This window comes from Athene cunicularia (assembly GCF_003259725.1).
Source record: "Athene cunicularia isolate RWA chromosome 8 unlocalized genomic scaffold, athCun1 chr8_part1, whole genome shotgun sequence".
Taxonomy (NCBI): domain Eukaryota; kingdom Metazoa; phylum Chordata; class Aves; order Strigiformes; family Strigidae; genus Athene; species Athene cunicularia.
This window is the reverse complement of record NW_020799109.1, coordinates 92,036-103,289: the sequence shown is the minus strand read 5'-3', so window position 1 is coordinate 103,289 and position 11,254 is coordinate 92,036. Positions and strand designations below refer to the sequence as shown.

Here is an 11,254-nt window from a genome sequence, read left to right as displayed (position 1 = left end):
TGTGCCCGCCTCGCCGCGGACGTGCCAGCGGCCCGGCCTCGCTCCTGCTCCGGTCCCGGTGCCCCCCGGCCCCGGGGCAAACCCTGCCCTGGCAGCACGATGACTACATAAAGAGCGACTAATTAATTTTTCTAAAAGAACAACATAGCACAAATTAAAGCTTACTCAAGTAAAACATTTTCTCCTAAATGAATACCCTCCGCGATGATTTGAAGGGTTGATTTACCTGAACATGGCCGAAATACCAATGGATTGTGTATGCAGAGCGGAATCTGGTAAACTACACTACATTGGTCTGGAGACTTTAGCATATCACAAGTATGTTGATAGCTTAAAGCACTTCTGGAAGCTAAAAAATGTGTTATTTTCCCTTTAGAAAGGGCATTTTTTGAACAATGTACACACAGTTCCGTCTGAAAGTCTGTCCAACTGCACCACCAATTTTTGCACCTGGTTACTTGTATCTGGCATGATATTTGAATACAAAAATAACTGATCATGCTTCAGATCGATTACAACATTAGGCAAACAATAGATTTGTCCAGAAAATGAGTGACTCACGGGTATGATTAAAAAGCCTTATCATTATACACTTGCTCATTCACTGGCTATTCTCTCTATAGATACACATACTTTGTACAGATACTTTTTTAAAAAACAACAAAAAAGGAATGATATAAATAAAACTATTCAGATGGAGATTTGGTAATTCATGACTATTGCTGCTTTAACAGGGGTTAAAATTTATGTAACAGTGTGCATAAGATGCATGATTATGAGTGCCCGCCTTTCTGAAAGCCGTCTAAGTACAGCACACTGCCTGGTATAATGAACAAAGCACCAGCTCTCCATGGTTGTTTTTGAACCATTGGATATGCAGTTACAAGTAGAGTTTGTAAGATTATGTTAATTAAATCCAGTATTTTAATAGGCAGCCACATTTTCATTTATTTTGCCTTCATTTCTGAGACTACTGCCATTAACTGTAGTATGTGCTCTGCAGTCTTACTGGTGTTCACAATGGCTCTGTGTATCTGAACAGTAAAATTATTCACATAACGGTAACACCGGCAGATTTAACTTAAGAATTTATTTGAGCAAATAAATCCCTTACAGTTGCTTAGAAATGGTCAGATGAGACCCTTTGTTCCAAGTTTTTTACGCTTATTAATAAAACACAGAGTTCCACTGTATTCTCTATTTTTTCTTCATTAAAAATCCTCTGGAATCAAAAGCTTCAGTTTAAACAAAGCCAAATGTGTTCTTAGACAAAAGAAGGGGACTGTGACTACTGATGTTTTCAGTCTCTGTAGACCCCTAAAGGCACAACACGTTATGCCAAGCTGGTCTGTGTCCACTGAGCCAGATTCTATTCCTGTGTAGTAAGACTGTTAATAAAGTAATCCGACATTAGTTAAAAGGTTTTTGTACCTGAAAGAAACTTGTCAGCATTTCCAACATACACAATTAATGAGATATTGTTACACTGATGCAGAAAATCATGTCTTCATACATCTATTATTAGGTGCTACAATAAAAAAAAAAAACCAACACATTATTTGAATGACGATCTGAAAACTGCTTGAATGATTTTGAATGCAAGAGGCTTACATCTGAAAAACTTCACATTAGCTAGATATCTGAAAAAACAGATATATGGTGGCTCATTAACCTGTTCACAGGCTGACTTGCAGTGATATTCTGCAGACATGCACCCCCAATCCTCTATACAGAGCACTGGGCATTATGAGAAAAGTCTTTCTATGAAACAACCTGTTCCTGCAGAAGCAGGTGTCAAGTTTTTTTCTAGAACACACTGAGCTGGCTCAGTCTCCCCACCCTTTCAGAAGCAAAATACATGATGTCTTCAATGTATAAGCCTCAGTTTATTATAATTGGTTTGCAGATTTCCCAGTTTGTGATGCAATTAGGAACACATTTTCTACTGCTGTTGGTGTATCAATTTAGAATCAGATTCACTGGCAGTATGGCATAAAATAACAGTCCTGAATGCTCAGTCCAGACCAAAGTTATTGTAGGAGAAAAACCCATATATAAGAATCATCAGATGTGGATCAACCATAAGGTATGTGGAACTAGTTGACTACAAAAGATAAAACCTGTATAAAAAATTTTATGCTGCTTTCTACAGCCTAAACAACGTGTTGTTCCACAGAAAGACTACTCAGTGGTAACCCAACCCGACATCTGCTCCATTACAGGAATGCTAGCATGGGCCTCAGTAGCACCTTAAGAGGAGAATGTTCAAGAGCTGGTCATTTTGTCAAATGTAACTGCTGGTTCAGATCCTCACTGTTATCTAAGAGGGAAAAGGCACTCTTACAGGCTTTGTAACAACTCCAGACTTTATACACAAACGGCATGAAAAGTGATTCCAGCTCCTGGGGGGGAAAACATAAAAATCACAGACCACTGTGGATGTGAATATTTAACGTGAATGTTTAACACATGAGTATTTAAAAGACTGACAGGTAACTTGTGTAGAAGAAAGACTTCAAAGATAAATCAGAACCAGACCAAAGCATGATTTGGGGAGATTCTCAGAATACATACTAATCTCAGCAACACTGAGAAAGTTTTTTAAGAGAACTGCAAAAACATAAGAGAAAGCGGAAGCCATAAAAATAAGGATCTGTTGAAAGATCAGAAAATTCCATCCCAGTCTCAGAAATGAAACATGCCTCACCTCCTTACAAAAGTCACAAATAGCATTTTACAATCCTATGCACTGCAGATGTCCTGTAACGTTTTAGGAACAACAAAGAAAAAGAAAATTGTAATGGATATAAGAACTTGCTGACTGGAACTTCTGGTACTATTTTCTCATCTTAAAATGCTTAATACTAGGCCCAGATGCCTGAAAGCTAGTCTCTAGTTTAATCTCCAATGTATTCCTATAAATTGCTGTCTTCTATTTGCTAAATATTAATAATTGCATAGATTATAACTAGAAACTAGAGTTCCTGCTCTTATAAAAGACTATCAGGACAAAGTTGTAATATTCTATGAAAATTGTGAAATCCTAGGAATTAGAAGCAAAGTAATTCTGAAAATTGAGCCTTTAGCATTTCATTTCTGTTGCTGAATCCACTGCAATGCTTTTTCCTATTAGGGGTATCTGGTGCTGAAAAGTATAGTCAAGAAATATTAGAATAATAATAATAAACAATAACTAATAAATTATTGTTGTTGTTATATGTCCCAATAAAAGATGTATTTAGAGTGGCACCTGTTAACACTCAGGTTGGTTACACTTCGCCACGTGTGACATCAGTTCTAGTACACAGTTACCAAAAAGATGTACTGAAGTACAGTCTGTGTTTGATTCTTGCCAAATGCCACAAAGCACCTAAGCCTAACATTCAGCCACGAAGGTGCTGCTGACTCGCTTCGCTACATTGAAGTTTATAGCAGTAAGAGAGGTTTCTGTGGCCAGTAACTCTGTTAGTGGTGCCATGAAGAATTCTCTGTCTTTCACAATGGTACACGGATAGAAGGCACTCAGGACACATTTACTTGCAGACAGGGCAGGTCCCAGCACTCTTTTCATGGCCTTTAGATACCACGCTTAAATTAGAATTGAGCTTACAGAATGCATTACCATAGCACATTGATCTAACCTCTTGAGACCTTGAGAGAATTGCCCATCAACATAAATTTCATGGTCTGCGGTCTAAATTTGCCTTCTACAGTGAAGCACCACACCGCAGTATTCATTCTGATGAGCCTCTAGTTGGAACGAACAAAAGGTATAGCAAAACTAAACCGTCAGTGTGTGAAGGGGAGATTTCACAGTGCATGCTTACACCCTACTTTTTCTGTAGCATTCTGTTAATCCACTAATCTCTTAAAAAAAAGGAAAGCGAGGAGAAGGACACTATATCCGTACTATACTACCTATAAGTGTGAAATGCATGAATTTAATATCAGCACTCACTAAATATTCCAAATCTCCGGAGAAGCCCAAAAAAATACTACTAACTAGCAATTTTGCAATTATTATATTTTACCTACAATTTGTTTTCATGTGTGTCTGTGAGCATACATGTATACAGATTTAAAATTGTAACTGGAAGGATTTTTTTTACTGCAGCCCTGAAATGCAAGATTTTAATACTCCAAGGTGACATGTCCATGTGTTACTGCATGATAACACTTGCATCACCTATACTGAGCTAGCAAACTACACACTTCCTTTCCAGTTCAGCAGAAGCAACTGTTCTTTCAAGATAGCAATCCCTTAGTAATAGGCAAATCTCCATGGAATTCCGCGGCTAAAGTATAAGCAGAACATGTGCAAGGATTCGTAATTTATATTCCAGTAATCTGTGACCTCCAACGTTCCAGGCCCTGTAATCCTTTTTATTCTGTACCATATGTCCTTCAATCCTCATTTTCCTACTTTAGATGTCCTTAGTTAATCCTCCATATCCTGAATTCCAAATTCTTCTCCCTTCTCTTCCTAATCACATTTTTATTGTCATCTACTGTGCCATATTATGCAACAGGGCTGTTCCTGGACAGGTTCTCATTCTTATCAACCTTAGACATAAAAATGTTTTATACATCTAGTATTCACATTCTAGTATTTTGAAGTATCAGCAATTTGTCATGTTTGTCTAGAAACGCAATTTGCCTAAATCATTTTGAGGGAGGAAGTAAATTTATACAAATCTCATTTCTCTATTTTAATCTCATGCAATGATTACTCTTACAGTGAATAAATATTAAATTGCAGTTAATATTATCAAAAACCTAATAAAATTCTGCTGAATTGACATCAAGATCAGGATGAGGCTTTAGAGGAAGGCACGGTATAGTTCTTTGCTAAATAGCGCATAAAGCTGGCAATGCTACTGGAATTAGGAAATGCAATTTAATCTGAGAAAACCACAATTATTTCAGTTGCAGAAAGGTTACAGTATTTGAGCAAGTTTCATGCAAAGTCATTATGACATAGAAGGCACCACCTTAGAGAAGGAAGTAATCAGGGTATCACTGGCCTAAATCATCATGCTTTTTGACTATCTCCAATTTCCCCCTTTTTTCCCCCTGGGAAAAGCAACACCAATCTTTCTTGACTTTGTAGAACAACTTATCATTTACAGTCACCACAGACTTACTTCAGGTTAATGGCAGCCTTTAATAATGTGTATTTTCAATTTACTTGAAAGAAACTTGAGCTACAGACATCAAGTTAAGACTGCAAATTTTCACAAGCATATGTAACTCATTGCAAATAAAACCGGTTTAAACTCAGCCATTGAAAATAGGGGATTTTCGTCCCTTGTGGGATATCACAAGTCCATTAGTGTCATAGTTCAATACTCTCTGGCCAGGTTACTCTAGATATTCTACATTAGGGGAGTTAAATGTTTAGTATCACATTTACTTATTTGAAGATATTTGGCATTCTATGGGTTTAGCAGAGTGACAGCCATGTATGGAAATCACAACTACAATACAGCGAGCACAGTAACCAGCTGACTCAATACAAACAGGGTTCCCATTACCCATCTCTACGTGCTCCATTACCACGGTGCTGGGAAGAAATGTGGGAGTGAACGCTATCTCAAGGCCACGGCCCTCTTCGAAGATCCTTTTGTTTTAGGCATAACAATAATTAGTCTCTCTTCCTGCTGCACTATAGACTTAAAAAAAAAAGAAAAAAAAAAGGTAAAAAAACATGTTAAGAGTTGTGGATTACTGCATTCAGAAATCTGGCAATATTAAAGTGAAGTCAGTTTGCTAGGGACCCCTATAGTCTTGCGACACTTTTTTAGCTATGTGCTTGCCAACTATTTTATGTCAAGACATGGTCACCATCCCTCACTATGATTTTGATACCTACCCTGATAAGCCCTACTTCAGCTGCTATCCAGCTCATGCTGGAACACTGAAGCAATTATGTGTTTTCACAATATGCATAAAAGCCATCATTCAGACTTAAAGAATTAAAAAGACGGCATTTTATTTACCTCCATGCCTGGATTTCTCCCCCCCTCCTTTAAATACTTCCCACTCACTAGAAAATTCAAACAAAAATCTGTACCACAGTTCACATTCCATCCTACTCATATTTCTAGGGTTAGAAGTGTTTCAGTTGTTTTGCATAGTGCATCACCAAAAACAAGTACATCAAGCCCAACAAGAGGTATTATTACATATTAAGATATTATTTCTGTGATACTCTGATACTTTGTCAGAGTTGTATCCGTACGTTTACAATTGCTTTGAGTATATTACTTGTTCAAGAAAAGTGACTGGAAAAATGGTTCTGAAGTGTGAGCTTCTTTTCACATATTCTACAAGTTTCCTGTCTTGAGCAACACACAAATCATTAAAAGCTAAGTGATGAAAACAAGAGGCTTCCTTTACCCATTAAATATTTCCTGATCTTTTTCTAATGCGACAATCCATGACAACATTCACCATACTCAGTGCTTTCAATAGAAGATCTTTCTCATAGCCAAAATGTTTATTTTATTACAGATTCAGCATCTTAACTCACCAGAAAATTTGGAAAAGATTTGCAAATAACTTTCAGCTGTATAGAAAATCTGCTGCAATGTGCTTTCTACCTAGTGCTATGAAAGCCGCAAAACAAATGAACAAAATCACCTCCAACAACTTGCTCATCAATGTTTATCACTACTGAGGTTCTGCCAAAAGAAAACAGCAGTTTTCTCTACAGGGAAAAATCATGCATTACAGAAAAATCATACAATTACAGAGAATTCACAGCTGGAAGTCAAGTACAAATTCATCCTGATAGAAATCTTGTATTCTATATGTGATTATATTTTAGCCACCTGCAATTACCTTAAAAAAACAAAAATAGAGCTGATGGTGACATATATACAATGCAAATGTAACACAGAAGAAAACATCAAATTCCTTGCCTTTCACTTTTATTTTGCTGTAGGTCACATCTGTAATGTTAAAACCCGTACAGTGAGGGCGGGGAGGAAAATTCACAAAATTCCTCTAAAATAGAGGAAAGCAGCGAAGGAGCGGGTGAAAAACTAGAACTGTACTTTCAAGCAAAACTGTAATTTTGTAAAAAAGACCGATCGATAGAACATAGATGAACACAATCACGAAAGACAAAGCAGACACTCCAGACACAAGGTGCGCAGCAGCCGCAGACGGTTTCAAAACAGAGGCTCGTAATGACAGCAGCTATAGGACGAGAACCTGTCATCTATACTAATAATCTGCATAAAGTTTCTTTATCTTGCAGGAATGCGACTCACAATTACTTAGGAGCATCTACACTAGTAACATTAGCAGCATTTGGTTGAGAGACGGTGCCTCCAACGGGCAGGAGGAAGCTGCAAGCAACCACAATGTAATTTGCCACTGCTTTTGTACAGCAACTGCATCGGCGGAGGAAGGCAACATAACATGTAGTTGCCATTAAATGTAAACATAGCACACAAAAGTGTAAGTAGGGGCTCAATGGCTTGTACACTAAGAATAGAAACCACTTCCTCTTTCAGTTTCACTTACTAGAAGCAGAATATTAACTGTAAACAAGAGAAAAACTAAATCTTTTAAAATATATAGCAGCCTGTATTAAGGACCACTGCCATTAAGTTGCTCCTATTTAGTTGGACAGCTATGACTCAGTCATTATTTTACAGGCAAATTAAATACTTAATAGCAAATTCACTGCAGGATGCCTTCTAAAGAATGTAATTACAAAGCTTTGGCACTCACATAGAACTATACTTTGCCCTTGAATATGAGAGAAAATGGCTAGAGGCAACATAGTTTAGTGCTAGCTAGAGACTGTTAGGACTAGTCAAATCTAATGTGTTTTCATTCTCACACTGAGTGTAATATTATCATTAACTGATCCTGCTAACTGAACTGACCCAACAGCTTAAAAGAAGCCGAAAAACAGGTGAAAAAAAAACCACATTAACTGACCCTCACCCTCCACATTTCCATCTTCCACACCCCTATAAACTAGGGCAGTTACACACCTTTGAGATATTTTGGTTTAATTTGAAAATTCTGTCCAATGTAAAATTCATCACTAGCTTCACTGTCTTTTAAGAGAACATCACCACCAGGTCCCTGGAGATTTTGGAGGATTTCTCCCTATTCTGATCCTTTTTTTCCATACTATGGGCCTTGGACCAGACCCTGGAAGTAATCGAACACTTGACTACTGTGAGCAGATAGAGTATCTCCAGTTGGAAGGGACCCATAAGGATCATCAAGTCCCACTCCCTGCTCCTCACAGAACTACTTAAAACTCAACCATATGACTAACTTAAGAGCATCATCCAGATGCTCCTTGAACTCTGACAGGCTTCGTGGTGTGACGACCTCCCTGGGGAGCCTGTTCCAGGGACTGACCATCCTCTCAGTGAAGAGCCTTTTCCTAATGTCTGGTCTGAACTTCCCCTGACACAGCTTCATTCCATTCCCTCATGTTCTGTTGCTGGTCACCAGAGAATGGAGCTCAGCATCTCCCCCTCCACGTCCCGCCTTGAGGAAATTGTAGACTGGGATGACGTCCGCCCTCAGCCTTCTCTTCTCCAAGCTGAACAAGCCAAGTGACCTCAGCCCCTCCTCCTAAATCTGCCAGCCTGATGTCACCCCATTTGCTTTAACTCTTTGAGCCCAGTCCCCAACGTATTACGGACTTGTCTAGTTGCATGCCAGACATTCAGTCCAGAAGGATACTGTGAAAGACAGTATGAAAAGCTTTACTAAAATGAAAAAACTCCATATCTACTGGCTTCCTCTGGTCAACTAGTTGGGGACCTTGTCATAAATGGAAATTAAGTTGGCTGGACAGGGCCATTCCCTTGAGAACCTGTGCTGACTATGACCAGTGACTGCACTGCCTCTCAAGTGTTTCTCAGTAACACCTCTTCATAATAACCTTCTCCATAATTTTACCAGGCACTGAAGTGAGACCGACAGGCCTGTAATTAGCAGGGTCCTCCTTTTTACCCTTCTTGAAAATTGGGACACCATTTGTCAGCTTCCAGTTGACTGGGACCTCTCCAGACTCCCATGACCACTGAAAAATAATGGAGAGACGTCTCACAATAACATCAGCCAGCTCTTTCAGTACCCTGGGATGAATTCTATTGGGCACCAGAGCCTTATTCATATTCAGCTGGAGCAGCAAGTCTCTAAAGTTCTGGGTCAGCTGGGAGTTTATCATCCCCGCAGTTACAGTCCTCCAGCACAGGGCTCTGGGGATCCCAGGGCCCATCATCAGTGTTGAAGGTAGAGGCGAAGGCGGTGCTAAACGTCTCTGCCTTGTCTACATCCCTATTTGTGAAGTGACCAACCTCACAAATCGCTGTTATCCCTGATCCTCCTTTTGCTGTTAACGTAAAGCCCTTTTGTTGTCCTCCACAGTGCTGGCCAGTTTAAATGCTAAGTGAGCTCTGGCTGCAAAAATTTTCTCCGTACAGTGGTGAACAGCATCTCTAGCCCTCCCACACTGCCTGTCCTTGCCTCCAATGTCCACACACTTCCTTTTCTACCTAAGTTCTAGAAGATCCCTGCTCAGCCAAGCCAGCCTTCTGCCTTGCTTGCCTGACTTCCCCCACTTTGGAGTTGCCTGCTCCTGCACTCTTAAGAGACAGCTCTTCAAAAGTGACCAGCGTCATGGACCCCAATGCCGTCAAGAGCAGATTTCCAGGGGACCTTACTAACCAGCTCTTTCAAGCAGCCCCAAGTCTGCTTGTCCAGGGCCAAAGTTTTGCTGGCAGTTTCCCTCCTGTCAACAACTATTTGAAACTCTACAACTTCATGGTCACTGTGACTGAGAACAGCCACCAATCATCACTTGGTTCACAAGTCCCTCCACCCATAAGGACACGAGCTGATCTAGTGATATCCCTTAACTCCTTGTAGAATAATCTGTTGGTGAATGATAGAATCATAGAACTTTGCTCCTGAAGGTCCTAACAGCTACATGGTACAGACAACTGCACGCCAGCACTTGAGTCTGCACCCTTCCATATTTACTATACAAGCACAGTCAGCCATAGAGACTCTATCCATAATGCTTGAGGGTTTGTTTTTTGTGGTGTTTTTTAGTTTTTACTAAAAAAAAAATCTCAAAACATGACGGATTTTTACACAGATCAGGTGCAGCCATTCAAAAGTTATTTTGCTTTGAATCAGGTGCATACCATTAACCTCCCAGACAGGTGGCAGATCCATCTCAGTGTACCAGAAGCAGAAAAAAGCTACTGTTACCGGAGATCTCCTGGATTACTGATGTGCTAAACAGTTTTATCTCCAAGTCTTCTCAACCCGTGTGCTTACATACACTGTGACACAGACAAGAAGGGCAGGAGAGGCTGTGAACTAGCTCATGTGTCTGTCAGCTCTTACTCCAGGTCAACTCCAACATCACTTTAGATTGTTCAGTCAGTCCACTGAGGTTTCCTAACACTGATGTTTATACTTTGACATTATATCAAGTGCTAAGATGTTCTAACACTATCAAACTATTAATTCCACTTTGATACCTGCATGGATGTAAGTTCCCAGCTTGACTGGTAAATGCAGCTGTTGTGAGCAGCTGCCAGCATCAACAAACAGAAGTCATTCTTTGGAAGAAACACTTCTCCAAATTGCTCCTTTACTGTGTCGTCCTTTCTTATATTTTCCTTACACCTCTGAGTGAGACAGAGCATGAATAAACAACATTCATAGGTTTTCTCATGTATCTTTTTCCAGCAGTGGTTACAGTGCACATAACAGGGAGAAGTCTTGGAAAAGAGCTCTTGGCAGCTGGGGGGTTTATTCCCTTGTGCTTGCAATGCCACATTTCCAGGTGTTCCATACAACTTCATTTATAGTTTATGGTTCAGAATTCTATTGGGCTGCTTTGTTTATTTGTTTACTGCCCCCACTTACAGATTCAATTGCTTAGGGGTTGGTTTTGTTAAGAAACTTTAATTGATTTCTCTTCCTGTTTTGCTTTTCAGTTCCCAAACCACTCACCCACTACCTACCGATTTTTTTTATTCCCTTAGTTGAAAGGGAAACCCTTTGGTACAAAAGGATCAGGAAAAGAAAGCCCGCAGTTTCCAGTAGCTGAGCTCTTTTTATTATTTCCTCTACAACTGCATAATAAGCGTCAAGAGAGCTGCCGAGATGGATATTGTCCCTCAGACTGGAGTCCCAAAATGGTGGCCAGCATCAAGCCTGTAGCAAGAGGCTGTACTAGTGAACGTTCTTCTTG

At 39.7% G+C, this 11,254-nt stretch overlaps 1 protein-coding gene across 1 annotated transcript in view; it reads right to left on the bottom strand.

Annotated features, from left to right (window-relative positions):
- SLC44A5 (solute carrier family 44 member 5) overlaps positions 1 to 9,211 on the bottom strand; it is a 67,553-nt gene extending 58,342 nt beyond the window's left edge. The window contains exons 1-3 of the mRNA XM_026853834.1: positions 8,941 to 9,211; positions 3,411 to 3,588; positions 1,432 to 1,505 (exon numbers count right to left, since the gene is read on the bottom strand). Coding sequence (XP_026709635.1) covers positions 1,432 to 1,505; positions 3,411 to 3,588; positions 8,941 to 9,211 — 523 coding nt within the window. The remainder of the gene's footprint in view (positions 1 to 1,431; positions 1,506 to 3,410; positions 3,589 to 8,940) is intronic.
- Between the last annotated feature and the right edge of the window lie 2,043 nt (positions 9,212 to 11,254).